At 42.1% G+C, this 24236-nt stretch overlaps 2 protein-coding genes across 2 annotated transcripts in view; one reads left to right on the forward strand and one right to left on the reverse strand.

The window, feature by feature from the left end:
* Nucleotides 1-5038, reverse strand: part of NSUN2 (NOP2/Sun RNA methyltransferase 2) — a 17158-nt gene extending 12120 nt beyond the window's left edge. The window contains exons 1-8 of the mRNA XM_072328370.1: nucleotides 4856-5038; nucleotides 4630-4787; nucleotides 4454-4558; nucleotides 4246-4351; nucleotides 3245-3316; nucleotides 2356-2440; nucleotides 1332-1524; nucleotides 914-988 (exon numbers count right to left, since the gene is read on the reverse strand). Coding sequence (XP_072184471.1) covers nucleotides 914-988; nucleotides 1332-1524; nucleotides 2356-2440; nucleotides 3245-3316; nucleotides 4246-4351; nucleotides 4454-4558; nucleotides 4630-4787; nucleotides 4856-4939 — 878 coding nt within the window. The 5' untranslated portion in view covers nucleotides 4940-5038. The remainder of the gene's footprint in view (nucleotides 1-913; nucleotides 989-1331; nucleotides 1525-2355; nucleotides 2441-3244; nucleotides 3317-4245; nucleotides 4352-4453; nucleotides 4559-4629; nucleotides 4788-4855) is intronic.
* On the forward strand, nucleotides 4938-23758 carry SRD5A1 (steroid 5 alpha-reductase 1). The gene is given in 6 exon segments (XM_072328371.1): nucleotides 4938-5226; nucleotides 5229-5592; nucleotides 8148-8314; nucleotides 18082-18183; nucleotides 19730-19880; nucleotides 22176-23758. Coding segments are annotated over 6 exon segments (1140 nt in total). The 3' UTR covers nucleotides 22243-23758.
* The last annotated feature ends 478 nt before the right edge of the window (nucleotides 23759-24236 follow it).

Here is a 24236-nt window from a genome sequence, read left to right on the forward strand (position 1 = left end):
CTATACTGCAAACACCCTCACAATTACACCTGTTAAAAGAGCAATTAGTCAAACACTAGCACAACTGCATAGTAAGCTTTAACATGACCTTCTGTTATCAGATCCACCTAGTGCTCCATCAAGTTTATTATAAAGCATACAACAGGAGAAAAATAACCACCCAAGCCCGTGTCTTCTCATAAATCTAGAATTAAAATGAAGAATAATCTAACTGTTCCAGGTACTACAGGCAACAGAGTTTAAGTAACACTGGTCTTCAGTGGAAGGTATCACTGAACTGGATAACCTTACAACTAAAACAAACCCTGTAATTACAATAGAGTTACTCAGCAGTAACACCTCATCACTGAATCATTCCGACTGACTGCACTCCCAGCTTGAACAAATACAAATAAAATATTCTCAGCTTTTCAACTGTCTTTTAATTAATGCCTTTTTATTTATCATACACCTGTACTCACCTTCAATTAACACAAGTCAGTCTTAGGTAACTAAAACCATGTAAGAACTCTAAAATTTTAAAAGACTTAAAACACTACTGTTAAATTTTACAAGTCTCTGTGATTATGCCAGTTATTTTCTAACAGTATTTCACCTGCCTAAACATTACCAATCCTGTTTGACTGATCTGTTCCCTACTCTGTTATTCACTCTGTAGAGAATTAATCCACTGAATATCAATGTCGTATATTCATAAAAATACAAGAGATTTCGATTCACACACTTCACTGGAGGTTGGCCTCACACTTGAAATGCTAAAACTTTTCTCAGAATGATGTATGAACTCTTGATTTGATGAAAATTAAAAATCCTTTGTCCTATATTAACATACAAATGTATGCTGGTACAGAAAAGAAGGGGGAAAAGGAGGAGTAGAAATGAAAGACGAGAGATGTACAATAAGCATTTTTACCCATGGAGCTGCAAACTGTTTTGTGTTGTCCACTTCTTCCATACATCAATGTTTTTCCTCATGGTTCCATCTCCACTAGAAATGAGGTTGAAAACGTATTTGTTATTTGTGGGTAAAATTTATTCCATATCCAAAGGACTTGCAGTTGAGTTAACATTCCTCTCCACAGTAACCAATTCCCATACGCTGTACTTTCATTTCTACACTATTTTCGTTTTTCAGTACACCAACTGTAAGTTGAAAATGTTTAACACTTAAACTAACCACATTTAAGTATCACTTGAAATGAAAAAAGGTCTCCTTGATGTGGTATTCCCTTACCTACGACAGTTTAAGAGATTCAGCTCTTTTGGAAGTCAATATACAGCTTAACACACTCAGTAACACAAAAATTCTAGTACATGGAGGCACAAGATACCTGCAGGGGACGTCACACAAAATCCTGTCATAGAAGAGGATCTCTTTTCTTCCATCCACATCTATTTGTAGGTTAGGGATACTGGAGGCATCGTGGTTTACCACCATGATACATGGACTGTTTAATCTTTTAGCCTGATGAACCAGTAAGTAGCAACGCTTGTTGTCAACATCATTAGCAATTACAAAACCCTCTGTGAACATAAAACAGTAGAATAAAACAAACTTTACTATTTAACAGTTAAATAATTTACACAGTTTATTGCTCATCTTCACATTCGTGCAAATCTTTTACCAGATAGTTTTATTTAGGAAACTATTTATGAACAGAGAACACCTTCCTGAATGTAAATTAAACATGGTGAGGTTTAATAAACACGACCAAGATACTCTCAAGATTTCTAACTTCCACACGGCTGGAAAGACACAGATAAAGGTCCTTCCACTTTTCATTCTCTTGGAACAAAGGTAAAACCTTCACTGGCGCTGAAAACAACCTCCGTACATCAGAAGTATAAAGCAGAAAGAACCCACCCCCAACCTCATCATTTCTATGGATAGTATTTTCTGTGAGCATCTACCTAGATGTAACTATTTGGAAGTTTAAGCCTCAAGCAGCTTAAGCCAAGTGTTTGCAGGAAACCACCAAACACGGAGGCTAATATGACACCACCTGCTAAATACACTAGATATAGATAAACTAAGCTGTGATCGCATCTACTGCAGTCTGGACTGTGAAGATGCACAATCCATCTCTTTCCTTCAAGCCAAAGAAGCCCACGAAAGTTTCAAGGACGAGACAGAGGTACTTCCCATCTCATATAATTCAACAAACTATGGAATTCAGTAGGTAGGTAAATGCAGTTGATTTCTGGGATATTAAAGGTAACCCACAGGGAAAATAAAATAAAATAAAATAAAATAAAATAAAATAAAATAAAATAAAATAAAATAAAATAAAATAAAAATAAAAATAAAATAAAATGTAAAGTCCCAAAGGTTTTCGATAGCTTGTGCAAACTTACTGGGAAAAGGAACATTCATGTCCGCGTGCAACATTTCAATGAGTTGTGCAGTCTTAGATCCAGGTGCAGCACACATATCTAGAATCTACAAACACAAATGGTTAAAAACAAACAAACCAACAAACAAACCAAGAAGCCCTACCTGCTATGCACTTGAAAAACGTATTAAGCATAATAATTATGATTACTGAGGACACTGATGGTCAAAAAAAAACCAAACCCCACCACAAAACAAACAATGGGAAGTACAGCTCTGTCCTTGAAATTCACCAAGGAATGCAGCTTTACCTCAAGGGGCTAAAACAAACACAAATACATTCATAGCTGTTTGAGTGAGTCCTGAGAAGGGTCACAAGGATGATCAGAGCACTAGAGCACCTCTCGTATGAAGAAAGGTTGGGAGAGTTGGGCTTGTTTAGCTTGGAGAAGGCAGTGGGGAGACCTCACAGAGGCCTTCTGTTACTGGGAGGGAGCTTATAAGCAGAAGGTGGACTGACTTTTTATATGGTCTGGTAGAGGCAGGACAAGAGGAAAATAGCTTCTAACTAAAAAAGAGAAGATTTAAGTTTGATGTTAAGGGTAAATTCTTTACCCAGATGGTGGTGAGACACTGGCACAGGTTGTCCTGAGAAGCTGCAAATGCCCCATCCCTAAAGGTATTCAAGTCCAGGCCAGACAGGACCCTGGACAGCCTGATCTTGAGGTCGGAAACCCTAACCAAGGCAGGGAGGTTGGAACTAGATGATCTTTAGGGTCCCCTCCAATCTAAGCTACAGACTCCTTAGAGAATGCACAAAACATGCCAGCACTGAACACCAGCACTGCCACTGTAGTTGCCAGCTGGTGAAGCAATATCCTATGAAGGCACCACATCGTGTTTCTTAGTTACCTTATGATCAGGATTAACATTAAGCAGCAGAGGTGGGATCATACTAACAGCCTCTTGACGACTGATGTTTCCCTTCAAATGAGAAAGAACAAAATCATTTGACAAAAGAGAAAGCATTTCTCCTGAAACGGGTTTTTAAAAACTCTGTGAATTAAAATAATTAAAGAGTCAAAAGCAGTTACAAACTTCGGGTTAAAGTTTGTAGCACATAATATTATCTCATCAAGACGTTTCTGAGGATTTCAGATTTACTCCACCTTTGATAGTTCTACAGATCTAATTTCTGCTCAGATGAAATCAGAAACTGACTTACACCAAGAGAGAAACATCCATTACTGAAGGGAACTTTCTGTAATATACACATACACATCTTATACCACACTCAAACACCTGCCTTTTGAATGAGCAATAGTTACAAGTCAGGGCTGTTCACTTTGGAAAAGGCTCTGGGGAAGTCTCTCAGTATCCGAAGGGTAGCCATAAGAAAGAAGGGGACAGACTCTATAGCATGGTCTGTTGAGTCAGAACAAAAAGAAATGACTTCAAAGTGAAAAATGGGAGAAGCAGATTGGATATAAGGAAAAAGCTTTTTGGTGAGGCAATAAAACTGGCTTCCCAGAGAGGTGGCTGATGCCTCTTTCCAGAAAACACATTAAGGTCAGGCTGGATAGGGCCCTGAGCAACCTGATCTAGCTGTAGGTGTCCCTGCTTATCGCAGGGGAGTTGGACTAGATGACATTTTAGGGATTCTTCTCCCTCGAACAACTGTTATTTCAGAGGCATATGTTTATACATTCCCAAACCAACTAAATGGCTACTAGTTGAGGAGGAACATTCATAATTGTAGTTATGTAGTGGAAGTACGGGATGAGTCACAGTCAACAGCAACACAAAACCCCACTTTTCCTGAGCTAGCCAGTTTCTGATGGGTACCACCGCAATACTGCACTGAAATAAAATAATGCCCGAAGTGCAAAATAAGTACCAAGATCTGAACTTACACACTCCGTCTCGCTAACCAGAAACTGATGAAACCTCTCCAGCTGCGGTGACTTACGTAGGATTTTTCTACTCAGGTTGGTGTGCCACGCTAACTCCTCTGGATACCTGCAGGAGGGAGGGGAAAACCAAAAGCAAAAGGGTGCAGACCAGCCCAGCACAGTGGATGCAGAGGGCCTGCAGGACGCTTCACCCCACCATCAGGCTTACCAGCTCAGCGCCTGCGGCATTTCCACCTTCTGTCCGTCGACCTCCAAGTGCAGCAGCTCACGGAAGTACTTCTCCTTCAGGCAGTGCAAGATCTCCCTGGCGTGGCTGCAAGGCACGGCGCGGTGCCTCAGAGGCCTCTCCCGGCGCGGCGCGGCCCTCCCCTCGGCCCCGCTCACCTCTTATAGCCGGTGATGCGCAGCGTGGCGGGCAGCGGCTCCCGCAGCGCCGCCATGAAGTCGTCCCACTCGCCGTCGGGCACGATCCGCTGCTCCCGGTAATAGCGCTCGAACAGCTCGTTTTCCTTCACGATCTCGGGGTAGCCACCGGCCCAGCCCTGCAACGCGCGGCCCGTCAGCACGCCGGCCCCGCCGCGGCCCGTTCCCATCCCAACCCGCCTCTCACCGCTTGGTCCCCGCCGCCGCCGCTCCGCTCCCGGCGCTGCTGCGGCTGCAGCTGCCGCCGGCGATCCCGCGCCCGGCGGCCCATGGCGAGCAGGCGCCTGCCGACCCCCGCCGTGTCTCTCAGTGACGAGTGTGTGGTGGAGCGACGGCACCACGCGCCTCACGTCCACGCGCGCCCGCGAGCGACGCGCATGCGCGGGCTCCACCCCTACCGCTCCTTCCGGGCCGCGCTACCGCCGGCCCACTTCCGCTCACGGGAACCGCCGTGTAGCCGACCCCGCCCCCCGGCTCCTCCACCAACCAGTGGGAGGCGGGAGGCTCCGCCCCCTACGCCGATTGGTCCGGGACATCAGGGGGCGTGCCGCAGGCTGCCGATGAATGGAGGAGTCGCGGGGCGGCTTGTCTCAGTTGGGCGTAGCGCGCCATGGCAGGTGGAGGTGCGTTCTGCGCGTTCTGGCAGCGGGTAGCGGGCCCGCGGGAGCAGCGCCTGCTGCATCTGCTCTCCTACGGGCTGGTGGCACTGGGCGCTGCGTCAGCGCTGCTGCTGCACTTCATCCCCATGCCCTACGGGCGCTACTCATCGCGGCGCTTCGGCTGGCTGGTGCCCGCTCGGCCCGCCTGGCTGCTGCAGGAGCTGCCCTCGCTCCTCGTCCCGCTCGCGCTGGCCGCCTGCGTCCCCACCTGGCGGCTGCCCAACGCCGTGCTGCTGTTGTGCTTCATCCTGCACTACGTGAACAGGTGCGGGCGGTCAGGGCGGTGCTCCGGGGTTGCTGCGTTATCCGATCTCGGTGGTATGAAACGGGGCAGCAGTACGCTAAGGGCTTTCAGCGCAGTGCTGACTGCAGCCCGGGCTGCTGTGGTGGGCTGGCGGTTTTCCCGGTGCCGAGAGCTTGAGGTGTGCCGTGGAGATGACCTGGTGGCTCTTGAAACGGTGCTGTGCCTCTGCTCCGCGTCGTTCCCTTCGTAAAAGCACGAATGGCTTTGGAACGGGATCTCTGGGGTGCATTAAAAAGAGCATAGCCAGCAGGTCAAGGGAGGTGATCCTCCCCCTCTGCTCTGCCCTGGTAAGGCCTCATCTGGAATACTGTGTCCAGTTCTGGGCTCCCCAGTACAAAAAAGACAGAGATCTCTTGGAAAGAGTCCAGCGGAGGGCCACAAAGATGGTGAAGGGCCTGGACCATCTCCCCTATGAGGAGAGACTTAGGGAACTGGGTCTGTTTAGCCTTGAGAAAAGAAGGCTGAGGGGGGACTTGATCCAGGTTTATAAATACCTGAGGTGTGGGAGCCATAGTGGCGAGGCTGGTCTGTTTTCAGTAGTGCGTGGGGACAGGACTAGGGGCAATGGGCTGAAACTTCAGCATAGGAAGTTCCGCACGAATGTGCGCAAGAACTTCTTTATGGTGAGGGTGATGGAGCACTGGAACAGGCTGCCCAGGGGGGTGGTGGAGTCTCCTTCTCTGGAGATATTCAAGACCCACCTGAATGCCTGTGCAACGTGGTGTAGGGAACCTGCTTTGGCAGGGGGGTTGGACTCGATGATCTCTAGAGGTCCCTTCCAACCCCTACAATTCTGTGATTCTGTGATCTCAGCCTACCTTTCCTATATAGGGAAAGCTGGAAACAGCAGGCAAAGGCTTAAGCAGATGTTGTGTGGCAGTGTCATTTTTCTGATTGCATAATGTTGGTGGGACTGTTTTGCAGATGGTGGTTTACTGAAAGATAGCTCTCATCAGCTTTGGTTTGCTGTACTGCAGTAGGCTTAGAATGATCCTGCTAATTAATTAATTAATTACGTTTTACCTCTCAAACCACTGGAGTTTTGCTTCTCCTATAAGTAATCACTGACAGGGATGAGTGAGGGTGGCCTCAAGTTGCAACAGGGGAGGTTCAGGTTGGTTGATAGGGAGAATTTGTTCTCAGAGGCTGTGGTACAGGCTGCCCAGGGAGGTGGAGGAGTCACCGCCTATGGAGGTGTTGAAGGAATGTGTGGATGTGGCACTGAGGGCATGGCTAGTGGGTATGGTGGGGATGGGCTGGCAGTTGGACTGGTTGACCTCAGTAGGCTTTTCCAGTCCACTTAATGGCTGTGGCTCTACTGATGTTTTGAGACAGTAGTCCTTGAGTAGCTGGCAGACACCTGAAGAGCATTCATACTTCTGTAATCCCAGTCCTGTATCATTATAGATCCCAATTAAGTCAGTATGTGATCAGGAGTTGGCTCATTGCATGGGATAGAGCACGCAAACATTCACTTGCTTTTTCTTGCCTGGAGTTTGTTTGCTCATTTAATTCTCTGGGAAAAGCCATTGGGATTTCTTGCCCAAATGGAATGGCAGCTGTTTGTCATTTCTGCAGCAGTTTTCTTGGAGCAGAGACTGTCAAAGTGAAGCAATTAATATATTTTAAGTGACTTCTACGGCTAGGAGGCAACAGAGCTCTATTAAATTACTTTCAAGGGGATTCTCTTTCAAAACCATGAATTTTCCACACTTGAAAATCCAGTTTCTTGTGATCGGTTTCACAGGCTGTGTGGATAGATAAGCTGTCAAAACAAGCTAGATTATCAAGGTTAACAATAATATAAGTTGAGAAGCTAAGCAGGTGATTGACCAGCTGTCCCGTGCTCTAGCTTCCATGCAGAAGTACCCACAATGTGTAAAAGTACACAGGTGTGCCCCTACTCTTGTTGGTGTGTTGCCTGGTCTAGTTGTAATTAGTTTCCATTTGTTCTGGAGTTTCAGTTCAGCAATTTCTAATGCACTTGTCCATTTCCTTAGTGTCATACTCACTCTATGGTGCCTTATTCCATACAGGTAAGGATGACAGTTTGTTGTGAAGTATCTTGGTTAGGTAAAAGTATTATCATCTACCACAGTGTTTTTCACATTGATGTTATCACCTGAAAATCCTGATAGGCTTTGTGTGTAGGGTTTATGAGACCGGGTGCATTTCATAATGCTTGAATATAACACTTAGAATTGAGAAACAAAGGAGGAGAACATTCAGTCTTGTGTTTAACATCATTTGTCTTTACCACTCCTATCAGAGTAATTGTTTTGGATACGAAGCTCAAAATTTCTGCTGTAAGCAGTTGGGGGAAGGACCAATCCCTTAACTCTTCTTAGGCAACAAATTGAATGTTTAGGTGATAAAGCAAGTGTAACCTTCCATCTGAACAGGGATCAAAGACTGCTGAGAATTTGGCAAGCAGGATATGGTTTGTGGATTGCAAGTCTGGACACTGCAAACACCCTTTATTTATGCAACATATTTTCCTTCCTCATTCATTTTAGGGCACTCATATTTCCCTTTCTGATCCGGCAAGGAAAGCCAACACCGTTTTTCACCTTCCTACTAGCACTTCTCTTCTGTATATTCAATGGATACTTGCAAGGCCGAAGCTTAACCACTTATGCAGAGTACCCTTCAGACTGGTTAAAACGTCCTTGTTTCATTGCAGGTGAGTTAAAATATCTGATGATAACATTAGGAGTAGCAATTTCCCTTTGTCTTCACAGGTGTTTTTCTTTTTTAATGCTATAGCATCTTCAACCACATTTTAGTATTTTTCTCACAGCATTCTAAGTAAGCTTAGCTATCTTGTTTGCAGTAGTATAGCTGGAAGCTTTTTCATGTTTTATTTTATATCTATGAACTGAGAATTTTTCCTCCATGTCAGCACTAGGTGAATGTATTTTGTTCTTCAACACCACAGTGAATAAGAGTATATTATTTCAGTATTGAGGCCTTCAGTGGAACTTTCAGGCTTATAGGTTTAGAACCAAATCAGAGGTTTTCCACATAACATGCTGATTAAAATTCCTTGTTTCTTGATGTCACAGATGTTGAAGGTTTGTATGTGGTTGAACAAAACAAACTCACAGAGTTATGGCAGTTGATGAATAGTACCATACCAATTTTAATGTCAAAAGACCTTGTAATACGGATGTACTTTCTCAAAGAGCAAGACTGCACCACAAGGATAAGTTGATGAGGTTGATCATTCAACCCTATGGGGAAGTGAGGTTATAGTTACTCTTGGAGCCAAGCATGTAATTAAGAGAATAAGATGACCTCATTGTAGTACCTAAAGGGAGCCTACAAACAGGAGGGGAGTTAACTCTTTATGAGGGTAGATAATGGCAGGACAAGGGGAAATGGTTTTATGTTAAAGGAGGGAAAATTTAGGTTGGATATTGAGGGGAAGATATATAAATATAGTTTCCTAATCGTCTGCTTTTACCTTCTGTCAAAAATAATACCATTTTCTTTTCTAGAATCAGAACAAGTTAGTATTTCTTACCGATTTCTCATGCCTTGTACAGCAAGAATAGGGAAGCCTGGCCTTTACAGCAATGTTATTGTAAATGGCAACAGGCTGTGCTAAATGCTGTATTGACTGACATTAATCTATTTAAAATTCCTCATCTTCTGAAGGTTAGGAAGAAGTACTGTATGTGCTCTAAAAATGGAGAACATGAGGTACGAGGGGGTGATAACTTCAGTGGGAGGTAGGCAGCTGGATGGGTATATCTGAAACTCTCAGTACTTTTGAAACTTCAGTCTCCTTACGCTTGGTTCCAACAACAACAACAAAAAAAAAGATAAAAAGATCAGCTGATTTAAACTGGTAAAGACAAGTGCAATACAGAGTATGGAACTTCAGCTTCTGGTATCCTAGTCCAGTGCCTTAATCAAAAGATGATCTCAATGCAGTGCTGTAAACATGAGCCATGAGACATAATGCCTCCTTATCACAAGATCTTCTTAAATGCTATGTGATAAGCCTTGCTTGATCTTCCTTGTCTTCTTTTTTTTTTTTCTTGGCTTCTTTAATCATTGCACATTATCATGGGTTAACCTAAAATCTACCTGTACCCATGACAGGGGAATAGATGGCCTGCAGGGCCGCTATCCCAGAAGGAAAAAGGGAAATTGAAAATAAATACAGTGGCAATAATCTAAGGAGGCACACTTATTTACTAAATACTATATCGAAATACAGAATAACACAATATAATACAATATAATTGGAATTAAGGCTAACAAATCAAGTAAAATAGGAGAGAGTGAGTCCCGAAACCGAGAGGCCTACTGTAACTCTAGGCGAAATGGCTGGAACACTCCCACATGGCTCCCCCCTGGCTGGCAAGGTCCAAGAGAGTGAGTCCAGCACTGAAGTGAGATTATATAGAGTCCTTGTCATATGAATGACCGTGGTGTTCTCTGGGACATTCAGTCTTCTTTTGTGAGCAGCAGATTTGTCAAAATTATCTATGCTTTATCATGATGTTATGATGTGGAATACTGATAGCAAAATTACAAAATTGCAAAACCATGACACACATGTGTCACAGTCATGAATAACCTGTGCAATAGCGTCCATAGTTAAGTCCACCCCTTGGTCTCTTCCTTGATGGCTTGAGGTCTCATGGACCCATCAAGCTAGAAATAGTTCGCCCTTGTTCTGCCAGTCCAAGTCTATTTGAGCCACCTCAATTCTGGCAGCTTGATCTACCTGATGGTTTGTTTGTTGTTCTTCAGTAGCCCAACTCTTGGGCATATGAGCATCCACATGGCACACCTTTACAACTGTATTCTTTATTTGGGCAGCAATGCCTTTCCACAATTCAGCAGCCCAAATAGGTTTACCTTTCCGCTGCCAGTTATTTTGTTCCCTCTGCTTGTAACTACCCCCATAAGGTGTTCGCCACCATTCATGAGTCAGTATAAAGATAAAGCATTGGCCACCTCTCCCATTCAGCAACATCTAAGGCCAGCTGGACAGCCTTTACCTCTGCAAACTGACTTGATTCTCCTTTATCTTCAGTGGCCTCTGCAACCTGTCGTGTGGGGCTTCACACAGCAGCCTTCCATTTGTGATGCTTCCCTTCAATACAACATGACCCATCAGTTAACAGGGCATATTTCTTTTCATTTTCTGGTAGTTCATTGTATGGTGGGGCCTCTTTAGCACGTGACGCCTCTTCTCCTGGTGATGCTCCAAACTTTTTTCCTTCAGGCCAGTCCGTGATCACCTCTAGGATTCCTGGATGACTGAGGTTCCCCATCCACGCTCATTGTGTAATCAGTGTAATCCACTTGCTCCAGGTAGCGTCAGTAGTGTGATGGGTGGAGGGGACCTTTCTTTTAAGCATCCAGTTCAGTACTGGTAGTTGGGGTGCCAGAAGGAGCTGTGTTTCAGCGCCAGTTACTTCAGAAGCAGCCTGAGCCCCCTAGTATACTGCTAGGATCTCCTTTTTGGTTGGAGTATAGCCCTCTTCCGAACCCTTGTATGCTCGACTCCAAAATCTCAGAGGTCAGCCTCAGGTCTCTCCTGAGGCTCTCTGCCACAAACTCCAGGTGGGACCTTTCTCTCCAGCAGCAGAGTAGAGGATGTTCTTTACATCCTGTCCCATCCATACTGGCCCTAGGGCCACAGCACAGGATATCTCCTGTTTAATCTGTTCAAATGCCTGTTGCTGTTCAGGACCCCATGTGAAATTGTTGTTCTTTCATGTCACCTGATAGAGAGGGCTCACTATGAGGCTGTAGTTTGGGATGTGCATCCTCCAAATGACCACTACACCCAGAAAAGACTGTCTCTCTTTCTTGCTAGTCAGAGGAGACATAGTGGTGATTTTGTTAATCACATCTCCTGGGATGTGACAGTGCCGATCTTACCATTTTACTCCTAGGAAGTGAATCTCCTGGGCAGGTCCCTTCACTTTGTTTTGCTTAATAGTGAAACCAGCATGCAGAAGAATTTGAATTATTTGCTCTCCTTTCTAAAAGTTTTCCTCTGCTGTATCACCCCACACAACGTCATCGATGTACTGCAGGTGCTTGGGAGCACTGCCCTGTTCCAATGTGTTTTGAATCAGTCCATGATAAATGGTCGGGCTGTGTTTCTACCCCTGGGGCATATGGTTCCATGTGTACCGAACACACCTCCGAGTAAAAGCAAACTGTGGCCTGCATTCTGTGGCCAACGGAATGGAGAAGGCGGCATTAGCAATGTCAATGGTGGCGTACCATTAGGCTGCTTTTGACTCCAGTTCGTACTGGAGTTCTAATGTGTCTGGCACAGCAGCACTCAGTGGGGGTGTGGCTTCATTCAGGCCATAGTAATCTACTGTCAGCCTCCGTTCTTCACTGGCTTTACTCATCGGCCATATGGGGCTGTTAAGTGGTGAGTGGGTTTGGCTGATCACCCCCTGACTCTCTAGCTGATGAATCAGCCTGTGAATGGGGAGCAAGGAATCCCTGTTGGTGTGGTACTGCTGTCTATGCACTGTTTTCATTGCATTTGGTACCTTCTGCTCTTTTATCTGTAGTAACCCCACAACAGATGGGTCTTCTGACAGGCCAGATAAGACAGACAGCTCCTTAATGTTGTCTGTATCCATAGCAGCTATTCCAAAAGCCCATCAATATCCCTTGGGATCCTTGAAATGTACCCTTTTAAGATAATCTATACCAAGTATGCGTGGAGCCCCCGTCCAGTCACTATAGGGTGTTTCTGACAGGTTTTACCAGTGAGGTGTATTTCTGCCTCCAACACAGACAATTCCTGAGTGCCTACAGTCACTCCAGAGATACAAATCAGTTCTGTCCCTTTATAACTTAAGGGCATCAGAGTGCACTGGGCAGCAGTGTCCACCAGTGCTTTATATTCCTGTGGTTCTGATGTGCCAGGCCATTGAATCCACACAGTCCAATACACTCTATTATCCCTTTCTCTCCCCTGGCTGAGGGCAGGGCTCCTCTGTTTGTTACTTGAAGTAATGGGAGCAACTTCAGTGGTAGTTGATCTGCTCTGTAGTTCTCTCACCCATGCTACTAGTGCAGGAGAAGGGTTTGTCATGCCATTTCATGTTCTCTCCATGCTCATGTAAGTAGCTCCACAGGGCAGCATGAGACATAAATTTACTGTGGTCATTTGCTTGAACAGGGGGTTGTTTGCCTTTGATAGCTGAGACTTTGATCAGTTTGACCAGCTCCTTCAGAAGGTTCTTTTGATCATCCTGGTCTTCATTGGGTGTTTCTGATACTGCCACAGGTTCATCACGATTAATCACCAGGGACATTTCCTCCCTCATGCCATCCTGGCTCTTCTCCATTTTGTCCAGTCTTTCTACTATTTGGCAGATGACTGATATGGAGGCATGGGATGGTGGTAGTTTTTGTTGCAAGTTTTGAAGTGTAAGAATCAGTTCTAAAATAGGGGGTCTTCTGCCTAGGTCTTCGTATCTATTGGTCGTTGCTACCAGTAAAATGGCATACCTCTCTGCTGCTGTTCTTGTGAGCTTCTGCCATATTTCAGGTGTATTCTTCACTCTCTCAGAATCATGGTCTTGGTGTGGATCATTAGAAACAAATGTGAGATCATACAGCATTTCCACTATGGCTGTTTCTCTCAAATACCGGATGCCTTTCTCAACAGTATTCCAGATGGCCTGAGATCTTCTCAGGCCAGGCTCCAGCTTGACTTTGAAAGGATGTCTTTCCTTCACAGCCAATAACATTCTTTCCCAGAGGGTGGTGACACTGTGCAGACATCTACTAATCACTCTGTCAATAGCTGAGTCTTGGGCAGTGTTTCCTAGTTGGTGAGTTTCATTACTATTTAGGGACACACTACTGACTCTGTTGTCCCAACACTGAAGCAACCAGGTGACAACAGTTTCATTCGGTTATCTCATAAACTCCTTTTATCTCTCAACTTGGTGACATCTGTCAACTTACTAAGGGTGCACTCAATCCCCTCATAAAGATTGTTAATAAAGATGTTAAAGATGTTAAGCGTACACCCATTCAAACTGTGGGCAGCCAGCTTCTCCACAAGGAGGTTGTGTGGGACAGTGTCAAAGGCCTTACTGAAGTCCAGGTAAACCACATTGACAGCCTTACCATCATCCACTAAGTGGGTCACTTTGTCATAGAATGAAATCAGGTTTGTCAGACAGGATCTACTGGGCCTGATCCCATGCGTGACATTTAACTGATCCATGATGGCTCCTGAGATTATCCGTTCCATAACCTTCCCTGGCACTGAGGTGAGACTATAGGTCTGTACCTACCAGGATCATCTTTACGGCCCTTTCTGAAGACGGGCATCATATTTGCCAGTCTCCAGTCCACCAGGACATCCCCAGTTAGTCAGGACTGTTGAAGGATTATGGGAAGTGGCTTGGCAACAACATCTGCCAACTCCCTCGGCACTGTAGGGTGCAATCCATCTGGGCCCGTGGACTTGTGAGCATCCATCTCATTATGGATCATGCAGGGCTTATTCTGTTCCCCATCCCTATCTACCAGCACAAGGAGCTGTGTTCCCAGGGAGTAACAAGTCTTACTATTAAAGTCTGAAGTAAAGAAGGCCTTAAGTACCTTAGCATTATCCTGATCCTTGGTCACTAAGTTGTCCTCGGCATCCAACAATGGATGGAGATTCTCCCTAGCCCCCCTCTTGCTGTCGGTGTATTTATAAGAATATTTATTGTTTTCCTTTACCTTAGTGGCAAAGTTCAGTTCTAGCTGCGCTTTGGCCTTTCTAATTTTCTCTCTGCACAGCTTCATTACATACCTGTAATCATCATAAGTAGCTTGCTCACTCTTCCGGAGACCATAAACTTCCCTTATGTTCTTGAGATCCAACCAAAGGTCTCTGTTCAGCCAGTCCAACCTCTTTGCCCCTTGGCTCATCTTCCGTGAGTTGGGAATCATCAGCAACCTGCACCTTTAAAATAACTTCCAAAGTGTTCACAGCCTTCCTGGGCTCCCGTGCTCTCCAAAGCTACCTCACAAGGGACCCTCTCAATCATGGTCCTAAAGAGGACCTCTGCTTTCTGGAAGTCCAAGGTGGCAGTTCTGCTAACTCTGTGGTTCAACAAGGATCGAGAGATCTAGCATCTCATGATCACGGCCAACCAGACGGCTTCCAACCTTTACATCCCTCACAAGACCTTCTGTGTTAACAAACAGTAGGTCCAGGATTTTGCTTCCCCTCATTGGTTCCCTCACCCTCCACCACATTTCCATGATGGTGACTATATCATAGCTTTCTGATGGCACAGTGGCCTCCAGCTCCTCCTGTTTATTACTTATGCTGCCTGCATTAGTATGAAGGCACCCGAGCTGGGCCTCCTTTTGAGTGGCAGTAGCCCTAATAACCTCATGACCACACTCAGGTGTTTCCACAGCCACCAACCTCACACCAGCCCTGGTGTTCTTCATATGAAAGGGTGAGTCATCCTCCTCCTTCACCAAGACACAAGACTGTGGGATTTTACTAGCACACCCCTCTTCTACAAGCAAAGGGATGTTACATACAGGCTCTGTTCTAGTGACCCCAGTTACACCTCCACCCCTCTTCATACCTAGTTTAAAGCTCTATGAATGAACCTTCCCAACTCCCGTCTTAAGACCCCATTCTACTGATGGGAGAAGCCACTCCTATTAGTTTCCAGCTGTCCTGGTCTCATGAAAACAGAGCAGAGGTCAAAAAACCCAAACCCCTGATGGGTGTACCAGGCTCAGAGACATGTATTAATCTGTTGGCCCATCATATTTAGTCCTTCATTATTCTTTGTATTTTGTAGAGTGGAGTTTCAAGATTCAGCCATGATCAGGACATGGGAATATGGACAGTGAACTACAGTGCTCCCAAAAGGCAGAGTTCTCAGAATTATAGTTGTGTTTCAGAAAAATTAAAGGATCTCCAATTTCCTTTTCATAGAACTGAGTATAACTTTCAGCATAGAGGGTTTTTTTTTTGTGTGTGTTAATACTGGATTGTATTAGTAGAAATACTGTTTACACTTGAGAAGAATTAATTTGTGTGCTATTCAAGAAAATTGATTTCAAATTACTCTATGGATAGAAATAATGATATGCTCATCTAATAGTACAAATAACATCCCTTATTTTCCAAGGTATGTTTCCATTTTCTTTTCTGGCAATTATCAAGTTGGTACATAGCCACTAGTGCAAGAGAAGCAAGCATTTTTTATACTTAGATATTGTAAGAGTTCAATACCTTCTGTTTGGATAGAGATTTATTTTGAAAGAAAAGACATTCAAATGATTACTTAACTAAAAACATTCAAGTAGCATTTGAGTTGCTCTATACTTTTGAATCTTGTTGATATTTGAATTCATCTGTGAATTCCTCATTTTGATCGAATATATCAGCATCTAATCTATCTTGAGTAATTATGCTGAATTTCTAGTTGAGAGGGTTATGATAAATTTCATTATAAGATGTATAGCATTTACATAGCTTGATTACTAATGGAAACTTCCTGCTCTGTGATATGAGTAAGAGATGTGCTTGTTTACAGTTCTACATTCTGCTTGTACTGTAAGCAGCCTGTAACAAGCCAGTCAAGCAGCATTTTAAACTTACCAAGGTAAACATGGAAAGGACTTTCACACAGCAATTTTAGTTTCCTGTAGAGCAGTCACATCCTTCTTAATCCACATGGAAGTGAGCAGGCAGGTCTCTTTGGTAAACATTGCTGACAATGGAAAAGAAAGCTGGCAATCAAACAGCTAACAGAGATTTTACTGTTTTTTTTTATGTATTGTAAGAGAATTGTCTGAAAGACTTAACGTGTTTTCCTTACACTCAAAAATTATACCTAGAGCGTGAAGTGACTTGGCTCAGAAGCAAGTCACTGGTACTTACATAGGTTGCTCCAAAAGTAGAGCCTCCTACTTATTACCATGGAAAAACAACAGATACAAAAAGTAAAGTAATACTACTTGATATATACTTTGATAGAGCAAATTCTCAACTACAAAACAGTATTTTCCAACCCAGTCACCACCATTAGCTGTGCATTTTTTTTGCCATCAGTGAACAAGAGCCTGCATGACGTGCTTATAGCAATCTACCCCAGCAGAGGTAACGTGCTGTCACCCCTGCTGAAATGCACTACCCATCCCTCACTGTGAACACATCCTCTGTTTGGTCTCTGTGACCATTCAGCAAGTGCAGTTAATGAATGTCAGTGGGTGCAGTTTTTTCTGCACGGAGGAATTAATGGACAAACTTTTGCTCTATATACTCTCCCATGTCAGACACCATTCTGTCAGACTCCCCCTCTGTTGCCATATGTTGCACGACAACAAAATGTAATGGAATATTGATGGGAAGGTTCATCCTCTACTGCCATGCCACCAATATCTGTCTTTGATGTCATAAGCCGACATAATAAAAAGGCATTGCTTTCAGAGCAGCCCTTGTGCTTGGCCCAAATAAAATTCAATATTTTTGCAGGTGTTTTCAATGCAGTTGGCCTTGAATCTTGTCTGTTCCCAACAGCAAGGATTACTCTTTTCAAAGAAGGATGGCATGCAGCCAGAGATGCAAATGGAAGGGTGAAAACAGTATATTTCAGTACTAGATTTATATATATATATATCATGTGTTGTGCTGTATTGCAGCTGGGTCTCAGCACTCATTCTCTGTTGCAGTTATCTTAGAATATATTTCTGGTTTAGATTACAGAAAGAAATCTATTACAACCTGGTAATGAATTTGAGAAAGTACTGCAGAAATTCTTCCATAATCTTAAAGAACATTTTTTTTGTTTGTTTGTTTGTTTGTTTGTTTTGTTATGTTTTGTTTATTTTTTTGCATCTTGTTTGGCAAATAATTTCGAGCTCAGTGTTTGTTAATGCTCAGCAGTACTAGGTTTAGCAAGTCCCTACCCTAAACTTCCTGGGAGCGTGATTACATTATCTTTGTTAGTCTTGCATCAGAATCTACTGTATTTTTCCATTCCTGTTAATTACAAAACAGTCTGCATGATGTCACTTAAAAAGAAGTCTGAGGTGTGTCATTTTACGAGGAATAAGAATGACCAGTTTTCCGTGTTCTTTAAAATTCTGATTTGTTTGGAAGTTAGAAGATATACGTTAATACGTATGCGTATGTATGCACACATACACATAAATACGTGCTTATATTTGTCTAGCAACCCAAGAATAACACCTTATACTTAAAATAGTGTTTTGGTCAAGAGATTGGCTGATTACTATGAGCCTTATTTACTCAAGAGCTCATTGTGAAACTGGGATTGTCCACAGAGTCACTGGAACCGCTTATAGTGTTTTACAGTACTGTATTACTACTGCTTTGAGATAACATGCCTAATAAGTTATCTATTACTTTGTTTTCTGATTCAGTGTACTAATATTTTGTATATTCCTTTTCAGGTTTCATGGGGTGGCTGATCGGCATGATAATCAATATTTATTCTGATCATATCCTTAGAAATCTGAGAAAACCTGGAGAAACTGGTTACAAGATACCAAGAGGTAATAAATATATAGCAAAAGATGCATTTTTCATGAAGAGTACTGGGGCTATTCAACCTGGAGAAGAAAATCCTTATGGGGATCTTATCAATGTATGTAAATACCTGATGAGAGACAATGAAGATAAAGGAGCTGGGTTTTTAGTAGTGCCTGCTGACAGGCAGAAAGGCAATAGACACAGATTAAAACACATGAAATCCTATGTGAACTCACAATTCTATGTATTTCTAAATGTGAGGGTGGTCAAAGACTATAGAGCAGATTGTCCAGGAAGACTGTTTAGTTTTCATCTTTGGAGATGCTGAAGACCTGACTGGACATTTTGCTGGGCTTCTAGCTTTAGCTGACCCTGCTTGAACAGGGTGGAGTTGCACTGGGTGGCCTCAAGAAGCGTCTTCCAATATAAACAGATATTCCAATATGTAAATGTGACCTTCTAAAGCTTGGTGTTATCTTTTTAGAGGCAATAATTTATGATTTGAGAAGAAACTTAGCAGTTGTTCTACCTTAGGAAATTGTTTCTTAGAGTTCGTATTATTTTTTCCACCGAGAAGATAACTTTATCTTTACATGGGCACTTGGATTGCATCTATTGCAAATGAATACTACCACAGTGTGAAATGTTCAGAAGGAAATAAGATATTCTTTGCTGCTTGATCAAGAGAAGTTGGTTTTCTTATATTACTTATCCAAATTAAGCTCTGGAATTCTGCTTCTGTTCTGTCAGCAAAGTAATTAGAGCAAGTTCAAAACATGTCCTTTATTACAACTGGTAAATATTTGCTTGTTTGGTCGCATTTGGCATGGTTCTGACTGTAATGTCAGGTTGCATGCTAACTTTGGAATCAGGGTGAAAGTTCTTACTTTTATAACACTCCCATCGGGTGAGCACTGACTGTTTATGCCTAATTGGCTGTAGATTACACTTACTTAACACAAACTGATAATCTTTATTTTGTGAGGGTCAGTGTTGAAGTACCTTTAGCTAAGACCTTTCTCTAGGCCTGACAGGGGGCAAGAACAGAAGGGCAACACATCTTAAGCTATTTGCAACTTGAATTTTAAATTATATTTTTCATCATTGACCTGAGCTGTTTCACTTCTCCAATTTATTGAAGTATTGTATGCTAATGAAACGTAGGAATATTTTATGAGACTATTTAAAAGGGATTATTTTTTTTAATTATTTTTCTTTATTTAAAAAAGAAAAAGGAAAAAGTGCAGTTGATGGTCAGTGCCAGCTTGATATCCCTGTAAAGAACTATTTATGGAGGCATGAAATCACTTCTGTTATTAAGTATATTGTCTTTTTCTTTTGATTTCTAAAGGATAAATGGAGCTGGATAAGAGTGATGCCTGAAGCAATCCTATGTAGTACAGCCTGAACTGCAAAACACTGTTTCTACTGCTTTAAAAAATATATGAAGAGACACTATTGATATAGACGATCTAGGTGATATAGTGATATAGACTTGCAATAAAAATACTATCAAAGATCTCCTCGATTAAGGTGCTTTTAAAGTAATTCTGCCCTTTCTGCCTTTAGGAGGAATGTTTGAATATGTCAGTGGAGCCAACTTCTTTGGAGAGATCCTGGAATGGCTTGGATACGCCCTTGCCTGCTGCACTATCGAAAGCCTTGCATTTGCACTATGTACACTTTTCATTTTGGGTTCAAGAGCAAAGCAACACCACCAGTAAGTGTTTGTGTCTTAGAATTTCTGTCGTCTCTATACCACACTTCATTTCCACTTCATGAATTATACCACAGAGATGTTGCAGAACAAGTCTAATGAAAAGCTGCCACTGCTGTGGAGAATGAGAGAGTACTCTGAGCGGTATTAAACACGACAAGATTTCAGTAGGGTAGTTAAGCATAAGCACAGAACATACAATGAGGTGGTCAACATAATGGCTATTCATTAAATGAAAGTTGTTCATTCTGGACCTGTGAAGACCTAGTCTGACTTGCTCATCACCTCACTGCTATACCAGGTTGCCCAGGGCTTCATACAGTTGAGTTCAGAGTCCGTCTGAGGACAAAGATTCTAGCACCTCTGAGGAAAAATATCTTGTTTGAGCGCTTTGCCATTCACATGGGGAATAATTCTTTTTCCTTATGTCTGGCTGTTTCCTTATATATGTTTCCTTATTCCTGTTCTGTGGTGCAGCTCTTATCCCTACCTCTTGACCATTTTCTGTGCACTTTCGAGAGGGATATGGCTCTGTCTTCTTTCTAATACCTCTGTGGATAGTGGGTGACTGCAATTAAATGCCCCATTTAAACTTCTTTTCTCCAAGCTGAGCAAATCTAGCTAATTCAGCCCTTCCTTGTGTATTGTATGTTACAGCTACATAGCTGTCTAAATGACTATCTACTGAACTCTTCATGAGTTTTTGGGCATACTGAAAGCCCAAAATTGGATGCGGTAAACTAGATATGGTTTACTGACTGCTGAATGGTGGTGAATAAGCATTTGCCTTAACTTGGGGCTCTATACATGTTAAAGCACTTCAGTGTGCAGCTAGCTATTGTCACTGCAAGGATCCATCATGCTGAACTCAATGTTCACCCTGTCCACCAGAATGTCCTTGCCCTTTTGTGCAGAGCTGGTACTTAACTAGTTAGTCTCTAGTCCACAGTCCGGCATGAGGCCATTGCATCCCCAAAGGAACTACATTTTCTTTGTGGTTTTTGCTCCATTATCTTAGGTCTCCCTGTACTCCCAGAAATAACAGGGGCATGTGTCCTCTTCCTCGGCAACCCAAGTGATGAGGAAGGAACCAGTTAGGTTCTGCAGTCTTTCCTAATGTATTATTTTCTTTGGACTCAAATTCCATGGTTTGTTTCCGTGTATCTTAAGCCTTGGTAAAACTCTTTCATGTTTTTGTAATAAGAGTGTTATGAAAAGCCCTAATGGTTGTTAAAGGAATTAATTTGCATTAAGGGAATCAATGTTTGGTTGTTTTGTTTTGTTTAAATAAATGGAGTGAAGGGGGAAAAAGCAAGAGCAAAAATAGTAAATCGAAGCAAGTTTCAATTTGACAAAATGGGAATAAATCACTGAAAATGAATATAATATGTAATTCAATAGTGTGATGTTGATGTCACACAACTGCAGGCAAGCATGCAATGCATGCTTTATATAGAAGTCACAAAACTTCCTCTTGTATGTCACTAGACAAACAGGCAGTGTTATTCAGTGTTGAAACTGTAAGCCTGCAACAACATCAAAATCAGTTGTGCATTATTATGAGAGTTTTGTTCTCTGCTTATTGCAACTTAAGTCTTTCAGTTAAGTACTGTTAATGTGAACACATGCAACTCTGAGGAGCTCAGATTAATGAACTTTTTTCTATATTAGAGAAGCAGAAGATGAAATACTTGAAAACTGGAGTAAATGTGTTTGTCATAAAGTGATATAATAATATTTATTACTTTAATGTGTCTTTTTTCTGTAATTATCTGGATGTGAAAATAGTGATAGTTGTTGAAGGGAACTAGTAAAGCTACCGTAGTGTTTGACTATGTGAGCTCTGACTGGAATTGACGGTTTTTCTATCCAGAACCAGGTGTTGATCCAATGTGTAAAGTATCTCATGCTCGCTTATGTAGTCATTATAAAACTTGACTTATTTTATTCCCTTGGATATTGTTTTTCCTCCTTTTCTTCTAAAGGAAGAAATCGTTACAATACACATTTTATTACAATAGGCCATTCATTCCCTGGCTGCTCTCATCACACCTACTAGTTTGATTCTCATTGTTTGCAGTGGTAGCTTTGTTTTGTTGTAGCTCACAATCAGATTTCCTTAGGGCGAGCGTGGTAAATAGCAGTTTTCTATCCAGAGTAGGTTCTAAAGGCATTTTTTTTCTGGCTTGCATTCAAAAATACATATGGATTAATTTGAATGCATTGCGCAGTTACTTAATTTCCTTGAAAGTATTTTGAGGATGCAATACTCAACAGATTTGTACTTTTTTTTTTCAGGTGGTACCTTGAGAAATTTGAAGACTACCCAAAGAATAGAAAAATTGTGATTCCATTTGTCTATTAGTCTGTTATTTAAATGCCATCAGGTTCTGATGGTAGCACCATTTTTAAATGGTTACTTCTTGGAACAAGTAACACTTCATGAGTGTTACCCAGCTAATGTTCTCCTCTCACTGTGACAAAGCCTTTGTATCTGTGCTATTAATTACTACTTTTCCTTGTAACTCACCCTTAACTCAGTGGGCATGGTGAACAGGAACAGAAGTGCTTTAGCAGTGGCACATGACCACTGTGAGTACATAGGACAAGACATCTGGATTCATACCAGGTTTTCTAATGCTTCAGGTTCAGCCTATGGTTTTCTGATGTTCTCATCTGAGGATTGTGCTATGACACAGTCACCCTCAGTGTACAGTTTGGCTGCTGTATTCAGCTTTCTACTTGTCTGCATAAACCCATGGGATTGATTTGATTGCCTTACCCATTCGTTCTTCCCTTTGCCCTCCATTTCCAGGAGATCAAATGCAGACCAAAGACATTAAATGAATATAGGTACTGTGAGATGAGGATGTTCTTCATCCTCTCTGCACTCCTGTGCAGATATGAACAAAACAGAGATAAAACTTAATGCTGTTTGCATTGATAGCTATACCAGTGCCTTTCCCAAATAACAGATTGATTTTAAACATCTGCCTCTCAAATTTCATAACCATCTCAAATAATACTCAATGTGTGGTTTCTGCTCAATATTACTTTAGAGGATATTATTTATTGGGGATGCTTAATACAGTCTAGCGCGGTTGATGGTTCTTTTTAATATTCTGTAGATTTTCCTTACTATATAGTTTTTTTAAAAAATCTTTGGTAATATTGGCATATTGGTAATATAATTTCACTAAACATTGAGTTTTCCATTATCCCATTAAACTCTGTTTGGAGCTCAAAATTCTTTTTTTTTTTTTGGTATGAATTACTCTGCTATCGGAGAAACCAAAGTATTGCAAGGGAAGAATTTTTGCCTTCAACTTTTTTTTAACATATATTTTAAATATATGCAGGGAATAGGTGGTGAAAAAGTACTTTGCTACCCAAACTTCTGCTTAACAGTAGTTACTAACTGCTCTCCTTGGCACAGCTTATGCAGTACTTAGTGCACTGAAGTATTGACTATCATTATGGGTTTATTCAGGGGTATAAAGAAGTGTAACACATTCTATTATTATTGACTGAAATAGTTAGAGGAAGGAAGGGAGCAAAATTGTCGTTCACGTTGCTATGATAATTTGGCCAACAGCTGAGCCATCAGACTGTCAGCTCTCCTCATAGTGATTATGACCAATAACGCTCTCTTCCAGCAACCAGGAGGCGGTCTGATATATCCAGGTATTTGTAAGCATCCTTGTGGCAGTTCTTAATTGATATCTAAACATTCCAGCTATCAGTATCCTTAAGATTAAGAGTTTAGTTTATTTTGCTCAGGGTTGATTTCTGGTTTGCCTGTAGCAGAACGGAGATCTGAGACATGTGGTCCTCCGAGGCAATTACTGTTGTTCTAGTTAAACGGAATATTAAAAAGAAAATGTAAAGAAAGAACAATCTTCTGTTTGTTTTTTGATTGTTTGTTTGTTTTTGTTTTTAATGTTCTAATTGCATTGCTCTAACCTGCCACAGCTGCAGTACAGAACTGTATTTGAGGCAGTTTGTTCTTGCATACCATACAATACAGCAAGGTGAACACCGCTAGTGAAAACTATACAATCATTCTGAGTAAATTATAGACCTTTTATTTGAATGCTATTCCTTTTTTGTTTGTAATACTTTATTTGTACTCTCCTCCCTTGTCAGGATTTTTGACAGAATTTATCTGTCTGTGAGAGAATACGATATTGAGAGAGCTTTCTTGAAAGAAAACACAGTGTGAAAATGAATTCTGGTTCTCTATTTCCAGAAGGAGGAAATGTGTATGCTCTCTATTAGGTAGTAAATAGCTATCACAGTTTCTAACAGACATCTCTACTCACACCACCTACATCTTTCCCAGAGATCCCCTACTAATAA

The sequence above is a fragment of the Excalfactoria chinensis genome, chromosome 2 (genome assembly GCF_039878825.1).
Source record: "Excalfactoria chinensis isolate bCotChi1 chromosome 2, bCotChi1.hap2, whole genome shotgun sequence".
Taxonomy (NCBI): Eukaryota; Metazoa; Chordata; class Aves; order Galliformes; family Phasianidae; genus Excalfactoria; species Excalfactoria chinensis.